The sequence below is a fragment of the Trachemys scripta genome, chromosome 1, assembly GCF_013100865.1.
Source record: "Trachemys scripta elegans isolate TJP31775 chromosome 1, CAS_Tse_1.0, whole genome shotgun sequence".
Lineage (NCBI taxonomy): Eukaryota > Metazoa > Chordata > Testudines > Emydidae > Trachemys > Trachemys scripta.
The window spans coordinates 211339679-211364685 of NC_048298.1; the positions used below are offsets into that span (position 1 = coordinate 211339679).

General features: G+C 39.5%; 1 protein-coding gene across 4 annotated transcripts in view; it reads right to left on the bottom strand.

Moving 5' to 3' along the window:
- The window catches only part of NHS (NHS actin remodeling regulator), a 350126-nt gene that overhangs the window by 13792 nt on the left and 311327 nt on the right, over window positions 1-25007 (bottom strand). For 2 of the 4 annotated variants that reach the window (XM_034756059.1, XM_034756078.1), the window contains exons 2-5: window positions 23560-23712; window positions 16807-16940; window positions 5880-5942; window positions 1803-1995 (exon numbers count right to left, since the gene is read on the bottom strand). In XM_034756059.1, coding sequence (XP_034611950.1) covers window positions 1803-1995; window positions 5880-5942; window positions 16807-16940; window positions 23560-23712 — 543 coding nt within the window. Of the gene's footprint in view, window positions 1-1802; window positions 1996-5101; window positions 5255-5879; window positions 5943-16806; window positions 16941-23559; window positions 23713-25007 lie in introns of those variants that run through there. The other 2 variants (XM_034756068.1, XM_034756087.1) reach the window with 2 other exon arrangements.

Here is a 25007-nt window from a genome sequence, read left to right on the forward strand (position 1 = left end):
CCCATGTGGCCAAATGCGTCAGATCATCTCCCAGTGGCAGGTGGAGTAGGGTATACTCTCCCCTTTATGTGTACAAATTATTCACATTAATGTTAATGAGAATGATACACACTAAAAAGCCAGAAGATTATGTACCATTCTAGGGATGTAAACGTGGTGAGTGGAAATTTGGTTCCAATTTATGACAGGTAGAGTCCAGACAAAAACTCTATTACTGGAAAAGTTGACATTTATCCCAGATCTAAAGGTATACGCTCCTCTAAATATGTATGTGTAACTTTAGTGACAGTAGTAAATAGGTGCGTGCATGCTGAGGAGAATATACTCTTTAAGGCCTCACATTGTACTTATAATTAATCCTGTTAGTTATCACAGTATTATTGTCTGCTCTGATGTCCCATAAGGATATCTGACCCTCACACCCTTCTCTGATTAGAGCACTACCAGAAAAGCACAAAGGAATAAATAATACTTACTTTTATGTTTTAAGTAGAGCTGTGCAAATAAAATAATTTTTGATTTATTGGCAATTTTGAAAAGTAAAATAAAAATGTGTTGGATTAGACAGAAAATGAAAATTTTCCAAATTTTTGGCATATCAAAACAAATAAATAAAATCCTGGATCTAATAAAACATATTGCTTTGACAAAATCAAAATGTTTCAATTCAATTTTGACTTTTTTTTTTTTTTACATTTTTGATTTTTTAAAAGAAAATTAAAGGAAGTTTTTAAATGAAAAATCTTTTCAAACTGAAAAAAATCAAAATGTTTCATTTAGAAAATGTTGAAATGAAATGTATCAATTTTTTTCAGATTTCCCCCCCTAAAACAATTTGGCAAAACTGACATAAATTCATCAATCTGGTGTCGTTGAATCTGCATTTTTCATAGGAAAAAACTTCAGCTGAACAGTTTCACCCAACTCTAGTTAGAAGTTTAACTGTAAGTACACAGCTTTTCTTGCTGATCATTACACTTGAGTCTTCAGTCAGAGAGGCTGCCTAGTTTGCACTCTGAAATTAATCAAAAATTGGTGCAAGGTAGTTTTATGGAAAACTCAGATGACTTTAGTACTCCAATCACTGAACCATACACGAGAAAGAGACAGAAAATGGAAGACAGACTGAAAGAAAACGGAAGCTTATTTTGGCTTTTGGAAATAAATTATCCCTCACATTTAATAATGTATATACCTGCTGCATACCAATATGTAAACAAATTCATAAAATAAATAAAGCATAAACTAAAAGTTATAAATAAATGACAATGCCATTACTATACCTTCAGCTTAGCAGCATGAAAAGAGATCTCAAAGCAATGGCTTGTATGCTACATGATCATTACTTGCATATTTAAAGTACTGCAAGTGCTATAATATTTTCCCTGCCCTTATTTGCTCGGTTACATATGATTATCATATGATTAACCACTATGGCTTTCTGCATTATTTCAGTTAGCTAAATTCAAAGAGCTGTTTTATGCCCTTTTAAATGCCAGTTGCCAGTCATATACATAACAAAATTACACATCATACTGTGTAATTTAGTGTTAGATAACAGTTTGTAATGTGACACAAATACACTGGGCCAAACTAATACTGGATGTAATGCCATTGACTTCAGTGGATCTATATGAGGGAGGAATTTAGCCCAGTTAGTGTCCTGTTCAAAATTAAATTCTTGAGTCAAAGTCTTTACTTATAGATTGTAAAGTCCTGTGTTTTGAAACACAGTTAATGTAATGAAATATTCTGACCTGACCACCCTTGAATCAAGCAAAAGAAATAGAAGAGATTTGTACCAGTGACATTGATGGGGATAATGCAAGAGGAAATCACTTGGGCATCTTGTTTCATTTTCTCCTCTGGAGTTGGGAGAGGTAGTGCTTTGCTCCAATTAGTTTGCTTATCCAGTGTAGAAGGGATATTATGTATTGGATTTTTCGGCCTCTGCCCTAGCATGACATCTGTGTCTTCCTCCTCTGGTGGATGGGACTGCAAATGAATACATTAAAATCAGTGTTCACTGTTTAGTCATACAAGACTAATTTTTAAACAAAGCAGTAAAAAGAGATTAGAGGTAAATTACAGGTGAGCAATGAAGAATTATAGATATTCCAAACAATTGTATGACTATTGTTCCCACAGATACATGATGTACAGTAAGAAGATAAAAAATACCTCAACATACTGGAAATGTTTTAGTGTAGATTAAATGTGTATAGAACAATTTTTTAATGGGAAGAGGCATGCACTTTATTTGTTTGCATTTGCTGCAAGTGTGCACACAATTATGACTGATTTTAGGCATTTGTGCATGCCACTCTAGTATATGCGCATAAAATTGTGGTAAGTGTGCATGCAAAGGTTTTGTACACACAAGTACATTGACGACCACTGAAAACTGGCACCATGTAAGCATTAATTTGAGGATATGCAGTAAGAGGCCCAAAGCTTTCAAAGTATCAATTCTTAGTTCAGAAAAAAAAAATACCAATTTCACTTTTACTAATCAGCCAGGGATGCAGAAAAACTACAGCTATAAATTTGGCTGTAACTGGTGTTGGTGATTATGGTGTCAAGACGAATATTAACCAAGGAGAGGATTAGCTGCTTAAGAACTAACTTAGGAACTAGGGCTGTCAAGCAATTAAAAAAATTATTTGTGTTTAATCGTGCGATTAAAAACATTAATTGCGATTAATCGCAATGTTAAACAATAATAGAATACTATTTATTTAAATATTTTTGGATGTTTTCTACATTTTCAAATATATTGATTTCAGTTACAACACAGAATATGAAGCATACGATGTTCACTTTATATTTGTTTTTGATTACAAATATTTGCACTGTAAATATGATAAAAGAAATAGTATTTTTCAATTCCCCCATTAAAAGTACTATAGTGCAATCTCTTTATCATGAAAGTTGAACTTACAAATGTAGAATTATGTACAAAAAATAACTGCATTCAAAAACAGTGTAAAACTTTAGAGCCTACAAGTTCACTCAGTCCTATTTTTTGTTCAGCCAATCGCTCAGACAAACAAGTTTGTTTACATTTGCAGGAGATAATGCTCCCCATTTCTTGTTTACAATGTCACTTGAAAGTGAGAACAGGCGTTCGCATGGCACTGTTGTAGCCCGCGTCACAAGATATTTACATGCCAGATGCGCTAAAGATTCATGTGTCCCTTCATGCTTCAACCACCATTCCAGGGGACATGCGTCCATGCTGACGACGGGTTCTGCTCAATCACAATCCAAAGCAGTGTGGACCAATGCATGTTCATTTTCATCATCTGAGGCAGATACCACCAGCAGAAGGTTGATTTTCTTTTTTGGTGGTTTGGGTTCTGTAGTTTCCACATTGGAGTGTTGCTCTTTGAAGTCTTCTGAAAGCATGTTCCACACCTCGTCCCTCTCAAATTTTGGAAGGCACTTCAGATTCTTAAACCTTGGGTCGAGTTCTATAGCTATCTTTAGAAATCTCACAATGGTACCTTCTCTGTGTTTTGTCAAATCTGCAGTGAAAGTGTTCTTAAAATGAACAACATGTGCTGGGTGATCATCTGAGATTGCTATAACATGAAATATATGGCAGAATACGCATAAAACAGAGTGGGAGACATACAATTCTCCTCCCAAGGAATTCAGTCACATTATTTTTTTAACGAGCATCATCAGCATGGAAGCATGTCCTCTGGAATGGTGGCTGAAGCATAAAGGGGCATACGAATGTTTAGAATATCTGGCACATAAATAACTTGCAATGCCAGTTACAAAAGTGCCATGTGAATGCCTGTTCTCACTTTCAGGTGACATTGTAAATAAGAAATGGGCAGCATTATCTCCCATAAATGTAAACAAACTTGTTTGTCTTAGCGACTGGCTGAACAAGAAGTAGGACTGAGTGACCTTGTAGGTTCTCAAGTTTTACACTGTTTTGTTTTTGTGTGCAGTTATGTAACAAAACAAAAAAAATCTACATTTGTAAGTTGCACTTTCATGATAAAGAAAATGCATTACACTACTTGTACAAAGTGAACTGAAAAATACTATTTCTTTTATCATTTTTACAGTGCAAATATGTGTAATAAAAATAATAATATAAAGTGAGCACTGTACACTTTGTATTCTGTGTTGTAATTGAAATCAATACATTTGAAAATGTAGAAAAACATCCAAAAATATTTAATAAATTTCAATTGGTATTCGATTGTTTAACAGTGCGATTAAAGCTGTGATTACGGTAATCACGATTAATTTTGTTAATCGCAATTAATATTTTTAGTTAATCACGAGTTAACTGCGATTAATCGACAGCCCTATTAAGAAGTTCGAAGTATTATTTAGAAACCATGCAAATATTTCAGAACATCCTACCCATACTACTAGACATGGAAGTATAGAAGGCCAAATAAGCAAGAGAAAAGGCATGGAAGAAAAACAGGTGTTTTTAAATAGAATAAAGGTCCAGAACTCTAATGCTGTTGTAGTTTCACTTAATAATGTAATAAGTAAAAAACATTTTCTCCTAACTTTACAGTTAAAGACATTTTCAAACTCTCTCTGTTGCCATTTTGTTTGGAAATGGGGGGGGAGCAAGGAGGAACCACATGCCTTACTCTATATGTCTGCCCTACTTTCCCCCTTTTTGAAGTTAATACACTTCTATGTAGTGAATGATCAGTCCTTGACTAGTTCAGGACATCTGCTTATGTCTATTTCTAAATACTGTGGAATATTTTTGAGCCTGGTTTTCTTTTCAGTGTTAGATTCCCAGCTGGCTAACTATTGGGGCTCTTGCCTCTGGCTGTTGTTTACAGTATATTTTCAGAGTTTTAGTTTTGTGCACCTATGTGGTTAAGACAAACATTTTTTCTCCCTTTCCTTGGCACAGCATTTAGCATGTAGTTACCTAATATTACACGATCACACCCAAATGATCATCTTTGTGCCATTCCTCTTCATAGAGTTCCCACAAATCCTGAGGGAGTTGAAGGTCTAAAGCTTGGCAAACATTTCCAAACCAGTTCCAAAAGTGTTTAAGATCATACCTAGCAGTCACTTATTTAAACTATTCCAGGACACTTACCTTATAAGTGTTATCTGCGAAAACACCCACAAAGCCAGGAGACAGGGTATCTTCCCCCCCTTGAGAAAAATGTTTTTTTCCATATACGGTTTTAGTAAAACTTTGCAGCCTTCTTTCTCTCCTCAGCTTTTGTGCTGATCACCAGCAGACGTGAGTAGCTCATATAAACTTCAAGCACAAAAGGCTTTGTTTCCTAGGTAACTTCCCCCCCCTTCTCTCCCCCCCCAAAAAGTTTGGGGCATTGGGGAAACACACACACACACACACACCATTTTGTTGCTGATTCCTTCCCTGAATAACAATGGATTGCTGGACAAAGAAAGCGTAGTGATCTGACAGCAGGCTCTGACTGTCTGCCAAAGCTACTGTTTGCAAACAATGGGAATGACAACTGTCCAGAGAATAAATGTATGCTTTTGCTCTGGCATCATTTTGATGGTTTCTTATGGTTTTGAAAAATATTAGTCTATTCTGAACCTTGCAAGAAAATAAAATGCAATCACCCCCATTATAGAGTTCATCTCAATCCAGACCTTCAAAGCTAGTCAATAGGAGGAAATGATCCTGCAGTCCACTAAACCTATTACAGTTACCCAAAATGGGGAAAAAACATGGTTGTTGTTCCTTATTGATAAGACAGTAACACACAAAAGTTTTCTTTGAGATAGTGCAACAAAGTGAGAAGCGAAAAGCAAGCAAAAGAAAGGGTTAGAGGTTTGAAAGAGAGAAAATGAATGAGACAGGGCTGTTAGTTTAAGAGTGCTTGTTTTTCCAATACCTTTCTACTCCACGGGGTCATGTGGCAACACTCAGTGGGGGAAGGCGAGCGGGTGCTGTTAAACTATAAACATGAAATGTGGGGGGGAAAAAGATAAAATTAAAAACATACACAAAATGTTTTTGATTAAAGCACATCAATTCTGTCTAGAGAAACCGCTATAAGATTTAAATTGAGCTATAACTGCAATCTGTTTCCAGCTGAAGAATTCACCTTCCTGAAAAGGTTCCTTTTCTCTGAATAAACTTCCATCTCATCATCTGGTGCATAAAGACATGTCCACACCCCAAAACTGTACTGATTTAGCTAAATTGGTTTAGCAACTAATATAGTTAAATTGAGGCAGCCTTCTGGTGTGACCATTGTTAAAAATCATCTTCAGAGTGCCTTATATAGCTTTAGCTTAGGTCAATTCCTTACAGATTTAAGTCAAAGCTTTGTAAGGTACTCATCCAAATTACATGTCAATTATCTATTTCATGACTAAGTTAAAGATTTATCTGCTCATCTGAAAATAATGGCTGTAAATAAGGCTGATTCTAAAGATAATATATCTAAATCTTCTGTAGATCAATTTCAATTTTTTGACGTTACCATTAAAACAGTCTAAGTTGTAATCATTATGTCAGAATGACAAAGGACAATTGGCTTTATATGCATTTGCATAATGCTTTAAAGGGTAAATAGAGATGTCCAGCACATTACATGTTCTGGGTGAATTGCAGGATGTTTGATGTCTTTATCGCCAAGATCCTGGTTTGTTTGTGATTAGTGTCTTGTTTTAACACCTATGACTGAGTGATGACGTCTTTTGAAATGATACATAAAAAAATAAAAAAAGAAAAAGAAAATTCAGCCCTCGATAACCTTAAAAAGCTTTGATTACCAAGTGTTGCTCATTTTGGTTAATAGTGGCTCTCAATTGGTCTCATTTTGTAGACCACTCACAGAAGAGAAATGCTATTATGGGCCATCTTCCCTCCTGATCCACACGGAAACATATCTGCTGTAGTGAATCACAGACCCAGTGTGAGAACCACTGGAGTGAGTTCTCTTTTTCCACAGCAAGCAGACAGATATGCTGAGGCTCCCAGGTCCTAATTCTTGGTACTGAACCAAGACAGCTTTCCAGGGGAATAACATCACCCCCCTACACCTACCCAGTACCTATACAGCAGAGACCCCTCCAGTATTATCTTGCTTCCTTGTGCAGAACTAACACTGACTGAAACTTCCAAAATTAGCTGCCCATACATCTGATGGAAAAAAGGAAGAGCAAATCAAATCAGAGACCACTTCCAATTTATTAAAAATAGCTAGCAAGCCATCTAGATTAGATCCAAAACCAATTCTCTTAAAATGGGAAAGGGCTAGGAAACGTTACTTTAGCACAGACCAGTGTCTGATACTACTGCAGACAAATGCTTTCATGGATTATGAAGGGAACCGAAAGAATAATACATGAATAATTTAAGTTTCCACTAGCTCTTCAGATATGCAAGGATGATATCACCTAGTCACCAGTAATCTACCCAGAGCAGAACCACAGCAGTAGAGATTATCCCTGCAATTCAACTTTGCTGCTGAAGATTTCAAAGGATTCCTAAGAAGAGTGCTGAATCGAGACAGACCTCTCAGGAGTGGCAGATTCTTAAATGTGGGAATCCTTGTGCTGTTAAACAAAGGGCCACCTGGGGCCTGTCAGCGCAGTGGTACCCAAGGGAGAGGAGAGAGCATGGGGATTCCTTCTCCAACTTTGCGCCTCTGCTCCAAGGCTGAAAATGAGTGCAAGGACTGCTCCATGTTTGCACCCAAAACAGCATCTGCCTCCCCAAAAGGAACAAGCGATGGCAAGGTTGGGGCCACAAATTAGGCAGAGAAGATGGCCTCAATTAGAGGGGAGCACATGTTGTAGCTTATAAAAGAGTGAGTGGTGTCTGCACTAGTCCAGTGCTCCCAGGATTACTGTGTCTGTCCTAGGGAGCTGCTACTGGTACGGTCTGCCTGCTCCCTAGCTCCTCTCAAAGGCCACAGTATCCCCAAATGGGCCATTTATGTTCCACTGAACTCTCTACCAGTATCTACAATAGTTTTTATTTGCTAAGGAGTGGAGAGGGATCCCTTTCAAAATACAGCCCCCCCCCCTCGAGAAGTGGGATACGGTAATGATGATTTTCCAGGTACCACAGTAACAAAAACTGGTTTATTCTAATAGTAGGTTTTGCTACCCAACTACTGTTATAATACAAGCAGTCTCAGAAGACAATGTGCAATTGAAGCCTAGAAAATGAAATCCTGTGTGGGATAGTGGGAAAGAGGCTAAAATCACATGACTGATAGGGAGGTTTAAAAAAAAAATCATTAATAATGCTTTGCTGCTCAATGCAGACTGCATAATGCCTGAATTACTTTCCAAGAATTACTACTACTACTACTTTTTTTTTTTGAAAATCCTTAAGTGGATTAAAAAAAATTAAGAAACTCTGCTCCAATGCTGAAAGCAGCCATAAATGCCAACAAAGCATAACAGTGTATTCATATTAATGGCCTAAAAAAATATCAGCACCGATAAAGGCATTCAACGCACAGAGAGATTATGGGATTTCTGAATGACTTAATCGGTAAGAGGCCATAACCTACATTAGAAGTGCTTGTGCAGCCAGAATCCTATTGGCAAAAATATCAGGATTGTCTAATGAGTGACTAGAAAAGATCTGCATTGAAATACAACTCTAAAGAAAGACTTTGGTATGACTACACCACAATACTAGGTATTTTAAAAATAACAGATGAAAGGAGGAATAAAATGGGTGAAGAAAAAACTTGTTAAAAGACAGTATTACTTAAATATCCACTTTTCCACTCCCACGCCTTGGCTTCAAGGAAAAAAAGGTGTGTTCTTAATGCAGGTAGCTAACTTGAGTTAAATCTGAGTGAAGATAATTCAGTCTGTGGTTTGCACAAAAGTCAGCAGGTCGTGTTAAAGATATGGGAAAACCTAGTCTAAAAATCTACTTGCCAACTCATGTGAAAACTACAGACTGTCTTGTCTTTACTAGGCTTTTACCTCAAGTTAGAATGCCAGTTAAGAACTCGTCTTTTTTCTTAGTCAGGGCACTGCCTTGATGACCAGTTGAAATCCAGCCAAGCTTGGTAGTGCTTTGCCATCTGATGACTGGACAGTGATCTCATTTCAGTTCTCAATAGACTCCATCATAAAAAACCCCACAAGTGGTGGCAGTTTCAGCATAGAGGCCAAGAACTGAGCTGGCATGAGGCTACACTATTCATTCAATTCCAGGTGGTTCATCCAGATTAAGAGTGAAGCACTTTGGTGGGGCAATCTGAGGAAGCTTTGCACTGTTGCTGTCAGTGTTTTATCTGTGCTGTGGGTAAATACAGATTTTCAGACAAGGCTGTCAAGCTGGCATCTTTTAGCATCGTTAACTTCCCTCTCCTTTCCAGATTGAATCAGAACAGGCACTGTCTTTTTCAGATGCTACTTCCGATGACAAATTATAGGCCCAATCCTGCCAGGTGCTGAGCACTTTGCAAGATGGACCCTAATGATAAAATATTAAGGTATGATTACTGATTTAGGTAGCCATCATTTTGTGCTGCCCACCTTAAGACCCCTTACACCTGATATTCAAATGTGCTGGGCACCTATAAATCCATTTGAAGTCACTTGGAGCTGCAGGTGCTCAGCTTCTCTGAAAATCTGGACGACGATGTCTCAAAAATGGGCACCCAAAATCAGAAGCCACGTTTGAAATGTTGGTTTAACTGAATTTCATGATACCATGTACAGCATATGGGATGTCTCCATTGAACACAAAGAACCAAATGCAATACGATCAGCGCACAGCCTTCATTTAAACCCTGGGTTTTTTTTCTCTCTTTTGTCTTCTCAATAACAACATTATAAAGTTGCAATTTAATCTAAAAGTAAATTAAGTTTGTGCTGATTTCACCATTCTCTTCCTACAGATGTGGGTGAATCTCTGTATCCTGAGCAGTTGGTATATGCCTTCATACAGTTATTTTATTATTATAATTATTGCTATTATTACCTATTTGTATTACGTTAGCACTTAGAAGACCCAATTGAGAAGTGCATCCCGCTGTATTAAACAGCCATAGTAACAGACGGTCCCAGCCCCTAAGAGCTTACATTCTCAATAGACAAGACAAAGGGAGGAAGAAAGTAAAGTATTATCCCAGTTTTACAAATGGAGTACTGAGGCAGAGAGAGATTATGGGCCTGATCCAAATGCAATGAAGTCAGTGGAAAAATACTAACTGACTTTCCCAAGATCATACAGGAAGTCTGTTGCAGAACTGGGTATTGAACTGAGATCTCCCAAGTTGCTGCTCAGTACCTAACCACAGATGAACCTTCCTACATTTCAATGTTATAGTCTTTGAATAAAGTAATTAGAGTGCAATTGTGACAAACAACAACAAAAGCTAAGAAAGTCAAAGGCTGATGAGGGTATGCCTGACAATCTGTCCTCACCTCACTCCATTGTGGGGAAAAATAAAGGTAGGATAATGTAAAGCAAGAACAAAATGTCATTATTTAAATAGGTCATATCTGGAGGGTTGGGGGTTGGTTTGTTTTTAAAAAAACTCTCTCAGAAACTCAAAAGACCAGCTCTAACTGGCTTGGGAAATATGTAATTAGTCATGAAATCATATTAAACACCCCGGGCCATTCTGGCCTGTCAGATAATTTTGCATGTAGGCAGTTTTTCATAGTGCATTTCATTTGTGTTGTTGACAAACTGTGATGGCAACAGTCGATCTATTAAATACAAATTCAGTATTTTTAAAGGCATTTTTCTGCATGGGACTAGAAAAATTCTTCTGAAACCATTCCAGTCTAGTGTGTAATTAATTACTTAGGGACTTCTGCTGCACTGACACATGTGAATACCGTTACTTTTATGAGAGATCCCAGCATTTTCAATGCAACTCTTTTCATGGCTGTAATTGTTAATGTGCCAAGTCTTTGAAATATCAGGCTACCCATGTAAAAATCTTAATTGCACAGATACATCTCCTATTTTCAGGATCTCTTCGACGTTAACCACTTCTGTGCAGTATAACGTACCAGGTGATGCAAACCTTAAGATTAATCAATGCAAGTGACCATGAAGGCCACCTGCAGTCGGGCACTTGCCAGCTTGGCAATACATAGACCAACTCACTTTCCTGCTCCAGCAATAGAATGAGGAGGAGGAAATGCAGCTGGTCCACAGGAAGTGGCAAATCACTACTTCATTCCCTTTTCTCCTCCCAGGAGTTTTGGGCTCCAGTGTCGTTTATGGTTTGCAAATAGTAAGGCAAGGCTTGTGAAAAAAGCAGTGTCCGTGTTGCCTTAGCACACCTCATTTGAAGTGACAGTATTCCAGGAAATGTTGGCATTTCAAAGTAAGTGACTGCACAGCGGATATGGGACCCATAGCAAAAAGGTTAAAGGAGAAATATAAAACCAAGAGCAAACAACTCATTTGTGTTCCTCTATTCAAAGCTGTTTAGTGAGTGCAGAAAAGTTTTCAAGAGCAGAAAGTTTTTATTCCCTGTATGTTTGTTTAATTTAGAAATGGATAAACTGATTTCCGCCCCCCCCTCAAAATTAGTTCAAAAATTCACTTAAATTGTATATGCTAAATGTTAGCCTGCAGGAAATCTTGATGGCTGATTCCCAAACCCCTGCAAGGAGAGGAAGTGCTGACAAAGCTTTAACAGTAATGTGACCAATGCCACAGTTTATAATTCAAAAAACTTTATTGTTGACCCCCCTAAGAGCAAGAACTAACAAAAAGGCAAACAAGGGGATTAAGCATTGTTTGTAGCCCTGATTTCTGTATCACTGGACAGGTCAAAGAGAGAGAGCATGCTGGAAACTTCCTTTCTGGATGACCTTATGAATAAAATTTAAAAAGCTGAAATTCACCCCAGTGCAGCGGGTCAGCATGTAGCCCAAACACCACATAAATCCAATTTAAGTGGTGTATAGGACTTGTCTTGGCCTACTTCACCCAAAATGAATATACAACTCTTCAATAATAAGACTCCATAACTTTTAAATATGAAAACAAAAATCTATATATTGGAAAAATAAGCTGTAGGAGAAATGTGAACTAGTGGTTTGAAACCAGTGCTGAAACCAGGATCTCTTGAGTGCTAATTCTGTCTCTAACACTGACTTTTTCAAGTGGCACTGGGTGAATCACTTAACCTCCTTGTCTCAGCTTCCCCATTTGTAAAATGGAGAGTTTACTTCTTCTCTACTTCATAGGCAAATGGCAAGGATGAATTAAACCACTTTTGTAGAGTGCTTTGGAATTGTAAAGCACTGTGTAAGTGCTAAATAATGTTATTCTCCCCCATAACAGAATTTTAAGAGGAGATCAGAACAAATCATTTGTTTGTCTTATGTAGCCAAGGCAAAACTACTGATTTAATTGATAGAATAATTAACATTGTTGGGAAGAGGAAAAGAAGTGCTAGTAAAAGATCAGCATATTTCCAATAGTTTGAACAAAGGGTTGTGTACTATATTTAAAGATTAATATTCTGTAACTACACAGTAGCTTTTTCATGTAGTCAGGCAATACTGGTAGAGAAAATAAAAAATAGTTCTTACCATGCTATTTCCCCCCATTTTATTGCTATAAGACACAATCTTACTCGCATGCCTACATCTCCATATGTTTTACTTTCCACAAGTTTTTGTTTTATCTGCTTGTGGGTGTTTATTTTAGTTTGGAACATTACAAGTGTGATCTGTTAAAATGTTGACAATCCTTTAATGATTAATGGAATGCTTCAGTGTTTTGACAAGGTAAATACAAAAATAAGCTTTGTTTTCTGACAGAAGTCATACCACACATGGTGTTCTAACAGAAGGCGGCATATAATAATAATCCTATAACATCCGACTGTATGTACCACACTTAGTGTTTATATATTGCTTTACATATTCAATCTGCAGATTCGATAGTACAGATATCTTTTTTTATGAAGAATGGTAGGTGCCATTTGTGCATAGGAAGTGCACAGCGGGATTAATTAAAATCCTTCAGCCCCTTAGTATTTCCTTGAGGTTTCACATGGCTTCAACACAAAACTGTGAAACTTGGTGTGTTTGATTTGAGTTTCCCTTTGAATCATTTAAAAGTGGTATATACAAAGCACTGCAGAACATACCACAGGGAATATTTCTGAAATGGCAGGGAGATGGACTAAATAACCGGATGGGTCATTTCCATTCCTTAAAAAGCAACAGAGGGTCCTGTGGCACCTTTAAGACTAACAGAAGTATTGGGAGCATAAGCTTTCGTGGGTAAGAACCTCACTTCTTCAGATGCAAAAAGAAGGATTCTTGCATCTGAAGAAGTGAGGTTCTTACCCACGAAAGCTTATGCTCCCAATACTTCTGTTAGTCTTAATAGTGCCACAGGACCCTCTGTTGCTTTTTACAGATTCAGACTAACACGGCTACCTCTCTGATACTTGATTCCATTCCTTACTTGTTCCGGATGAGGTCTTGTCTAAGGATGGGGAAAGCAAGTTCTGAAAATAGAAGTCTCTTGAATCTCTGCCCAGACTGTATTTACAGTCAAGCTTAAACTGAACTTTGCATATGTCAGTATGTATTTCAAAATGTGAAAGTGTTCCCCCCATTTCTGAAAAGTATTTATGTCCTGAAGTTGAACAGCCAGAGATCTGTGAGAAAACTTGTTCTTCTGAGATTTCCAGACCAATTCTGCAGAATCACAAGGTTCTGAACTCAAATTCTGAACTTTTGGAACTTCACGCTTCACTAGACTGAGTGGGGCACCAGAAAAAAAGAAGAAAAGATTGAAGAATGTGAAACAAAAGTCGTAATTTCAGTCACAATGACACAGAATCTCAGTTTTCAATGGCTGTAGTAGGAGGTGTTACATGCAGGGTTGTCATGGGAATGTCTGAGGAATAATCCCATTCTTCTGTCAAGTCTGTGTCTTTCCCAAATTGCTTTTGTTTTCTTCATAGGCAAAAGGGGCAGCATGAGTGGTACTTAGACTTCTGCTTCGTGGAAAGGTAAGACAATAAGCTGAATTTTGGACACATCTTGCCCTGGACACCTAAAAAGTTTGATGATCCTACATTATGTTATGTTTTCTAGTTTTTTTTCCTTATCAAATGTAATCCTTAATTTATTATTGGTTGTTCTATTTATTCTCTACCAAACGCATGTTTTACAAAGCCAAGACAACAACTTGAACTTTAAAACATTAAAGTTGTGTCAAAATGCTCAAACTTGGCTGCCTAAAGTTAGGCATCTAAGTAAATAGGCTGTTTTGCAGTAGTACTGAACTGCTTCAGCTCCCATTGAATCCACGGGAGCTGTAGGTAGTAATCACCTCTGAAAATCAGGCCACTTGCTGAATGTTAATGTATCCAAGTTTGAAAAGTTTGGTCTGTAACTTTTGGAATTTCCTCATTCCCAATTGCTTGAATTTTCAGCCTCAAAGATGCATTGAAAATGGCTTTTTGTTGGCATGAGCTAGTTTTTCTTTCATGAGCACGTTCCTTGAAGGCAAAGGAAGGGAAATAGAGGATATGCTGCTGTTCCATGTATGAAAATTTCAGTGGTTTTCAGCTATAATATTTTGTTACTTCATTAATGGTCAGGCAATGCAACCAGTAATTGGCATAATACACCAAAAATTATCCATCAGCTCCCAGAAGCATTTAGAAATTCAGAGGAGTCAATAAGCCTATTGCAGCAGATGTAACACACTGAAAAGGGAAATCTGACGTATTTTCAACTTTCTTTAATAATGGTGCCATTAAATTGGGGTGAGGGAGGCCTGACAAATTCAATTAGTCCTCCACTGTTTGATTGAAGATTTGTAAGAGCTACTCCAACAGTGTTTGTCAAGCAGTGTCTGTGTTCATGCGCACTCTATACCACCTTGCCACATCCTCTCCTTTTACAACTCCCCCATGAAAGCAGAGTGCTCTAATCAGCACTTTGGAGCACCCTGGATTTGAATTAGTAAAACAAGACATTGCCAGCTAACTAGAGGCCAGTAGGATCAAGTGCTCCAGTAACTTTTGCTTGCTCCTGCTTGGGGGGGAACGTTGAGCCTGGGCAGTTTCCAAAAAAACCCAATCAAGATGCACACAAGGCTTGACTCTTTCTTACAGGGAAAAAGGTGTCAGACATCTGCAGTTAACATGGCTTAATTTCTGCAAGTACAGAGCTCAGGTTGTTGCTCATTATTAATTATTATTTTGTATTACATATATGAAAGTAGTGTCTAAATCTACTAGTCACTTTCCAAACACAGCTATGATTCAGTCCTTTCACCACAGAGCATACACTTTCAAAGGCAAGTTTTTTTCCTCATCTGATGCTAGTTAAGGAAACTTTACATTCAATATACTTCCAAATTACATTGAACCAATTCAGACCCAGAACCTGGCATCATCTTGGACACCTTTCTTCCTTGCCTCTCATTGACCCTTTTGTCTTCTCTGCTCTGCCTATGATACCACCTTTCACCTATTTCTCCTGCAAACGTCTTCCCCTCTTTCTTCTACGCTGCCCCTAATCCCAGAATGTCTTTTCTTAGCTGATTCACAAGGTCCCCATCCTTGTTCAAGTGCCTCCTTAAGACTCACCTCTGCCATGGGGTCTCCTTGATATTAGCCATCTAAAACATCCATTTAGTTAAAAAATAAAATAAACAGAACTAATCCTTACCTTATAATGCAATTTGTGTTTTCCGAAAAGAAACAAAACACTTCATTGGAACTGGCCGCAGATTTGAACACTGCACTAGGAAATCATCACTAGCTGAAAGTGTGCATTACCCTCAGATCCCTTTCCCATTACTACACTTTTGTACTACATTTGTATATAGTTTATTGCTAAATTAAGTATGTGACTATACAATAACTAGCTACCCACTTATTCCAGCACAGCCATATGTCTAGGTGCCCAGTTGTATATTGTGTACATATACAAACAGGGTGAAATTCATCCCTGTGATGCCAACATAAGGTGTATGCATTATTTAAGTCCCAATAAGCTTGATTTTGGGTGCCTAAGTGGGATTTGGGACTTGCACTGGTCCTTAACACGGGGGAGAATTTCACTCACAGTGAAGTTCTCAAAATATTGGTGAGACTAATTCCTTTAACAATGGTAGATCTGTGAGATCGGTAATTTAATTTCAAATTTGTGCCAAGAGCTAGTCAGTACACCCACATTGGGTCAGATCTTCAGGTGGTGTTAATCAATGCAACTTCATTGATTGCACTACCATTTTTACTTGTTGGCTCTTGAGCTAGACACAATACTCACATAAGTCTATGGTACAATAAAATATCTGAATGTACAATACTGTACAATGGCAGAGCAGAGTCCATTAGCAATAAAAATTGTGACTAGAGATGGATGAGTACTCTGTAGGCATGTGTGTAACTGCAGGTACCTTGGGTAGTAAAGCGGTATCATTACCTCCCATCATTATTTGAAATGCTAGAATTCCTGGTTCTTGGCAATGGTACTTCCAGGACTCCAATTACAACACTAAGTTTCCTCTTGGAAGTATTACACCTTGCTCAGGCATTAGTTAAGAATGACACCTGAAGGTATTGTGGCAGCTGTATAGGAGGATACAATCTCAAGTGCCCATCTGTCTCCTAATGGAATCTTCAAAATGTAACCCACAATATCTTTACTGGAAACCAGCCTGTGTTTTGTTACTGATCAGGCAGAGACCAATGTCAACTGTATTGTAACCACACAAATCCATAGAGTAATTATTAAGCATGATGATAAAGGTCACAAAGAACATCATTATTATTAGGTCCAATAATAGTATATAAGTTATAGCTTTAGTGTGCATGAAAAGCTTACTGTTAGCAAGTGTCGGTCCTTTATCTCTTTCCTCTTCTGACGGTAGATTGCAGGAAAGGAGGGAAATGGGGGAACCACCACAGAGATGGGCCCTGGGACTTTCTGCTCTCTGTTATCACCCCGGTTTCGTTGTTCTGTTTTGAAAATGGAGAAACTAGAAGTCAGTTTTTCTGATTGATGCAGTAAACAAAAATCTCTTTATTGAGATTTAAACAGATATAAATAATGAAGTTTAATCTTCTAGCAAAGATTCAGGCTGGTGGTCTTCCTCATTATTATTATTTCTGCAGTAGCACCTAAACCCTGAATGGTGCTTTCCAAAAACAGAGGAAGATATAGTGCTTGCCTCAAGGAGCTTGCATTCTAATGGTACAGCAAGTGAGAGCTACAACAGCGGAGGAAACCGAAGAGTTGGTAGACAAAGAGTCAGAAAGTAAGGACACAGGGTTGCTATACATGTAATTGTTACTAAATGTGTACAAAGTTCCCCACATACCCCATTAAAATCCCCTTCCAAGGAGAAGTACCCAAACCTTTTTGACTGATGAGGTTTTACAAAACTAAAACCCAGACTTGGCTCATTTAATCTTTAAACAAAATAGATCATATACTCTTTGGAACATTAGCAACTCAAATCCCAACTAACAGATCTGTCCTGGGTCTGGTTCTATTCAATATCTTCATAAAAGGTTTAGATAATGGCATAGAGAGTACATTTATAAAGTTTGCAGAAGATACCAAGCTGGGAGGGGTTGCAAGCACTTTGGAGGACATGATCAGAATTCAAAATGATCTTGACAAACTGGAGAAATGGTTTTGAAGTAAACAGGATGAAATTCAATAAGGAAAAATGCAAAATTCCTTCCACTTAGGAAGGAATAATCAATTGCACAAATACATAATGGGAAATGACTGCCTAAGAAGGAATACTGCAGAAAAGGATGTGGGGGCTACACTAAATATGAGCCAACAAAGTAATACTGTTTCACAAAAAGCAAACATCATTCTGGGATGTATTAGCAGGGGTGTTGTAAGCAAGACATGAGAAGTAATTCTTCCACTCTATTCAGAACTAATAAGGCCTTACCTGGAGTATTGTGTCCAGTTCTGGGCACCACAGTTTGGGAAAGATGTGGACAAATTTAGAGAAATTCCAGTGGAGAACACCAAAAATGATTAAAGGTCTAGAAAATACGATCTACGAAGACAGATTGAAAAAACTGGGTTTGTTTAGTCTGAAGAAGAGAAGACTGAGTGGGGCCATGATAACAGTCTTCAAGTGTGTAGAAGGTTGTTATAAAGAAGAAGGTGATAAATAGTTCTCCTTAACCACTGAGCACAGGACAAGAAGTACTGGGCTTAAATTGCAGCAAGGGAGATTTAGGTTAGACATTAGGAAAAACTTCCAAATTATAAGGGTAGTGAAGCACTGGAACTAATTACCTAAGGAGGTTGTGGAGTCTCCCTCATGGGAGGTTTTTGAGAACAGGTTAGATAATCACGTGTCAGGGATAGTCTAGATTTAAGTTCTGCCTCAGTGCAGGGGACTTGACTAGATGACCTATCGAGGTCTCTTCCAAGCCTACATTTCTATGATTTTTATGATTCAATGGTAGAAACCCTTCTGGGTCACTCCCACACAGGGCCAGCTTTAGCAGGTGCGGGGCCCCACGCCGGGACACGAATTGTCTCGTGCCCCCCCAACTCTGCCCCCTCCCTGCCCCATTGGATCCCTCCCCAAATCCCCGCCCTGGCCCCGCCCCCAGTCCCGCCCCCTCCCTGTCCCATTGGATCCATCTCCAAATCCCTGCCCCCTCACTGCCCCATTGGATCCCTCCCCAAATCCCCACCCTGGCCCCGCGTCTTCCCCAAGCACGCCGCATTCCTCCTCCTCACCCCTCTCTCCCAGGCTTGCGCTGATCAGCTGTATGGCGGCGCAAGCGCTGGAGGGAGGGGGAAAAAGCAGGACGTGGCTTTTTTTTTTTTTTTCTGCTCCGCCTGCAGCCCCGGATGTTGCAGGGCCCTTTTAGGCGCGAGGCCCCATTCCGGGGAATCGGCCGAATCGACTTAAAGCCAGCCCTGCTCCCATACATCCAGCCCCCCACAATGCAGATCACAGCAGGAGACTACTCCCCTAGAAACAATTAAAATCCAGATAATGGTTGTTGAAGATTATCTTCCCCATTGGTAAAGAGAAAAATTGCCCATAAACCTGCAGATTTATTTCCATCTCTTACACAAAGAGAAGACAAAACAGAACAAAACTGAGAGCTGGAGGCTCAAAGATCAAGAATTTTAAATAACTGGGAAAAAAAAACACATGATTTATTGTCTTCGCCCAAAAATCTGAAAATTTCCTACCTGTAATTTGTTTTTGTCTTAAATACAACCAAAATCAAAAGAGAAAAAGATCAGTAGGCAATCCATGGAAGATGAATTGCAGCTATCGTCCCCTTTGAAGACTGAATGCAATTCTGAAAGGCTTCCATAAGCTAAATATTACATGTACCGTAAGGATAAGGTGGATTCATCATTGACCCTGCCATGGCACAAATGTCCAAGATGAAAGAGTATCCACTGAGGCCACAGGCCATTGGAAGGTTCACTCTCCTAAAAGACACTACATCGGAGGCTAATGAGCCTGAGGTCTCCCAGAATGGGACTGAAATTACATCCCAAATGGTAGTGAGGCCAACGCAGAGATGCTTTGGACCCAAAGCCTGACTTCCAATGGGAGTTTCTTTTGTCTAGAAACTTTAAGAGGTATAATAGAGTATTGAGTACACCTCTACCCCAATATAATGCTGTCCTCGGGAGCCAAAAAAATCTTACTGCGTTATAGGTGAAATGCATTATATTGAACTTGCTTTGATCTGCTGGAGTGTACACCCCCCCCCCCCCCCCCCCGGAGCACTGCTTTACTGCGTTATATCCGAATTCATGTTATATCGGGTCACGTTATATCGCGGTAGAGGTGTATATCAATAGGTCCAGTGAGAAGAAATAAGAAGGAACATTCCAAGCTAGGATTTCATTCCCTGGTTCCACAGTTGCATCAGGTTCTGACTGCTTGACTGGCATCAGGGAGACGGATGCGGAGGCAAAGACTTGTCCCACAACTGAGGTGTCTGTCTTCAAGGCTCCAGCTATACTAGTCTCTCTCAGTTCCAAGAAAATTTCAAGCTCTACGGAGTCTTTCATTGCCTAGAAAGCTCTAGTACTGAAGTCTCTCCAGCATCAATCCATGCCCAAACTCAAGCTTCTTCAAAATCTTCTGGGAATCTGCGTGAGACAGGGGAATGGTTGTGTCTTTTTTCTCCCTCTGTTCTTGATGCCAAGGTAGAAGTAGTTCCATTAATGTTAGCATGCAGAACCAATGGAAGCGCAAGCTAGATTCTTTTTCACCAACTGCATTCTCAACAACATTGTCAGCTAAGTACCAATAGAACAGTCTTTGTCACTGGCATTTGATGAGTGAGGCAAGGAGAACGTAACTTGTTTTTCTGATCCAACACTGAGTTTGAAGAAGTGGCAGTTAAAATATCTTTTTACTTGTAAATAATGCAAATTTGATATAGGAAGTAGAAAATGCTACTTTTAGGTGTGCTTTTCAGAGTATAATTGCATTTTACAATTAAAAAATACATAGAAAATAATATAACAATGTATGACAAACTGTTAATGCTGCAGAATTAATATTACATACTGAAGATAGTACATTGCCAAAGCACAATTCGTTATTTAACACCATTACCCATTCCTCTCCACTGCCTTTATGCTTTGGTTGTCAGAATTTCTCCTGTCCACAAGATGGCAGAAGCAGATTATCCTGATGCTAGGACACTTGCTATGTTGAGGAAACACCAAAGTTCCATTCTAATTTTAGTGCTACTATGATTGTAATTCCTTTTTATGGCTCTTTGCAGTGCTATTAAGACATACTGCACCCACAGTTAGCTGCAGAGTTAAAACCTGCAGAGAGGTCAAAATGTGGTAATTAATTGTAACATTTTATCCAGTTAATATGAGGTTCACAAATTTGATCAATCAATTATTATCATTAATAACAACAACAAATGACTAAGAGAATTATTGATATTGATGCAAATCTACTTCACCTAAGAAAGGCTGCTACTGAGCACTTTAAAGGTGACTTGCGCAAAAAAAAGGTAATTGTTTCTTCTGCTTGTTTTTTATATTAGATATTATATAAGAACAGCTATACTGAGTCAGACCAATGGTCCATCTAGCCCAGTATCCTGTCCTCTTACAGTGGCCAGTGCCAGATGCTTCAGAGGGAAGGAACAAAACAGGGCAATTTATTGAGTGTTCCATCCCCTGTCATCCAGTCCCAGCTTCTGGCAGTCAGAAGTTTAGGGACACAGAGCATGGGGTTGTGTCCTGGACGATCTTGGCTAATAGCCATTGATAGACCTATCCTCCATGAACTTATCTAATTCTTTTTTGAACCCACTCATATTTTGGCCTTCACAACATCCTCTGGGAATGAGTTCCACAGGTTGACTGTGCGTTGTGTGAAGATGTACTTCTTTATGTTTGTTTTAAACCTTCTGCCTATTAATTTCACTGGGTGACCTCTGGTTCTTGTGTTACGTGAAGGGGTAAACATTTCCCTATTCACTTTCTCCACACCATTCATGATTTTATGGACCTATGTCACATTCCCCCTTAGTTGTCTCTTTTCTAAGTAGTCTTTTTAATCTCTACTTGTCTGGAAGCTGTTCCATACCCTAAACCTTTTGTTGCCATTCTTTGTACCTTTTTCAATTCTAATATTTTTTTTGGATGGGGTAATCAGAACTGCACTCAGTATTCAAGGTGTGGGCATGCCTTGGATTTATATAGTGGCATTATAATATTTTCTGTCTTATTATCTATCCTTTTCCTCATAGTTCCTAACATTCTGTTAGCTATTGTGACAAAGTTCCTCCTCTATCTTGGTGGGTCCTGCGCTTATTGGAGGATTTTCTTGCCTCAAAGATTCACCATGTGGGTTGGGGAACAGCCCAGAGACCTTCCCCTCTGGAAGACCCACAGTCCAGGTCAATTGGGAGGTTTGGGGGGAACCTGGGCCCGCCCTCTACTCCGGGTTCCAGCCCAGGGCCCTGTGGACTGCCGCTGTCTATAGTGCCTCCTGTAACAGCTGCATGACAGCTACAACTCCCTGGGGCTACTTCCCCATGGCCTCCTCCAAACACCTTCCTTAGTCTCACCTCAGGACCTTCCTCCTGGTGTCTGATAACGCTTGTGCTCCTCAGTCCTCCAGCAGCACACCCTCTCACTCTCAGCTCCTTGCGCCTCTTGCTCCCAGCTCACACTCGCTCCACAAACTGGGGTGAGCTCCTTTTTAAAGCACAGGTGCCCTGATTAGCCTGCCTTAATTGATTCTAGCAGCTTCTTCTTAATTGACTCCAGGTGTCCTAATTAGCCTGCCTGCCTTAACTGGTTCTAGCAGGTTCCTGATTACTCTAGTGCAGCCCCTGCTCTGGTCACTCAGGGAACAGAAAACTACTCATCCAGTGACCAGTATATTTGCCCTCTACCAGACTCCTGTACCCAACTGGTCTGGGTCTGTCACACTATCTTGACTGCTGCTGCAAACTGAGCAGATGTTTTCAGAGAACTATCCATGATGACTCCAAGATCTCTTTCTTGAGTGGTAACAGCTAAATGAGAAGCCATCACTTTATATGTTGTGATGGGGCAAGGCCAGATGGCTACAGTAAAGTAGTGAGGAACAGGTTTGTTAGCCCCAGGCTAAACAAATCCCTGGTACCATGGTAACCAAATGGCAGTTGCTCCAGGGTAATCAAGACACCTGGGGCCAATTAAGATCCTTCTAGAAGGCAGTGGAGATAGCTAGATTGATTGGGACACCTGAAGCCAATTAAGGACTGGCTGGAACTAGTTAAAAGCCTGTTAGTCAGTGCGGTTTAAGTGATACATTACATACCACAGTAGGTAGTTCTGCAATTTCACATTTGAGTTCCTTCAGAACTCTTGGGTGACTACCATCTAGTCCTGGTGATTTATTACTGTTTAATTTATCAATTTGTTCCAAAACCACCTCTACTGACTCCTCAGTTTGGGACAGTTCCTCAGATTTGTCAGCTAAAAAGAATGGCTCAGGTTTGGGAATCTCTCTCATATCCTCTGCAGCCAAGACTGATGCAAACCAGACATTTTGCTTCTCTGTAATGGCCTTTAAGTATTATTGACCCCGGAAGACTTTGTCATAAACAGCAAAATGACATAATAAAAAACAAGACACTTAATGCTGAACAATTGGGAAGAAAAGAAAATTTTAGTCTGGCTGTTTATAAAAACCTCAGAGTTTTTTGTTTTTGTTTATTTTGTGACCATTATCACTTGGGAGAAAAGATGTCTTTGTTAAAATTCAACACTTCCATCCATTCTGTTTAAGAGTGAGAGCTCACAGTAGACAGCTCTAACATGCCCAATAAATCCTCCAGAAAAAAACATGGAAGACAGATGTGACAATCCTAATATTTGTAAGGTTTAAAAAAAAGCAGAAAGAAAACTTTTAAAAAATAAAATACATAATAATAAAGAAGCAAAACAAGGGAAAATCCTGCTTAGTATGGCTTCCTGTTTTTTCACTAAAGGCTTCATCCAAAGCTTAGTGATTGGGAGTCTTTCCACTGACTTCAGTGGGTTCTAGATCAGACCCATAGTGTGGATACAGTGAGAGAGGACTGTGGAAGTGGTTACCTCTACGCAAGGCTCGCAGATTCTGTTTGGCGTGGCGGTGCAGCTCCTCCACACAGGGTGGTCTGGTAGAGGGGTGGAAAATATTTCTTTGCTGATGCCAAGGTGCTCGGTAGTACACGCTCAGTTTACTCTCTGCATCCAGGTTAGAGACAGCTATAGAATCAAAAACAAGAGAATAGGACATTTACCCACTGTTACATGAAGCTTATCTGAAATAGCAAGCTAGGCACCATACTTGGAAGGTAAGTTACTACTAGAAAGGGGTGCTGAACGAGTCACGTCATGTCTCCTCCTATCTGGTGATAGGGACCACTATTCTTCTACATACTACCCCCCAGCACCAGCAGGGGTCCTAGGCCGCATGCTGACGCCCGCCCTCCCCCTCCCCAGCACCCGCATCCCCGCAGGCCATCCCCCGAGCAGCCACGCTGCCCCTCCAGAGCATCCATGGCACGCCCCCTCCCCCCCTGGACACTCCCCTCCCCAAGGTTTAGTCAGGGGTATATAGTACAAGTCACGGACAGATCACGGGCTGTGAATTTTTGTTGACTTTTACTAAAAAATACCCGAGACTAAAACATAGCCTTAATCATTATCATCTCCACTTTCAAATGGCAAAACCAAGGCACAATGAGGTCATGTAATGTGCTGAAGGTCACCTACTGAACCAGTGGCAGAGTGGAGAACAGAACCTACCAGTTAGCTCTCAATCACCCACTCTAATTACTAGACTATGCTGTCTCACTATAATATTCTGTATCCTCACTATCTTACAACACTGGTTGTTCGCTCACTTCATGAAGACTGAGACTACCGGATGAACCCGCTAAGCAAATTCAAATGCTACCTTTCAGAAAAGGTACTTTTTAATAGGCATTGACTCTTGAGGGACTAAAAACTTCAATTGCTCTGCCCATAAATCTCAAAGGACTTCCTCTGAAAGTTGCATGAACCAGCTACACATTAAGGAAAGACAGAATTTCTCAGAAACATGTGGGCCCAGGAGAGGCAAGTTTACCTTTAGTGTATTCAGTCACTAGTTTTACAAGGGACAAAATAAATAAGACAGACAACATGAATTCTGCAGTTCTGCGGTGGCCAAACAGAGCAGATTTGTATCGCTACATTCAACAGCTCGTATAAAAAAGTAAAAAATATTTTTTTTACATCCCTATCTCTTTACTGTTTTTTTATAAGCTCCAACACTAATTGCCTGCATAAGATCCAGACTTTCTGATTATTTCTCTTTGGCAGTTGCTCAATGATCTCAGGTTTCTCCCATAAAACTAAGGAGTCATAATAACGACTCTGGTCACAGGGTAAAAGTCACAGTACTCTCAACACTATGCAGTGTGTGTGTGCGTGTACAGGGCCAGGGAGGTTCTCACTACACAAATATGGAGCCATGAAGTCCTCCTAGCAGTGGGCCTCAGAGTCAGGTCAGATCC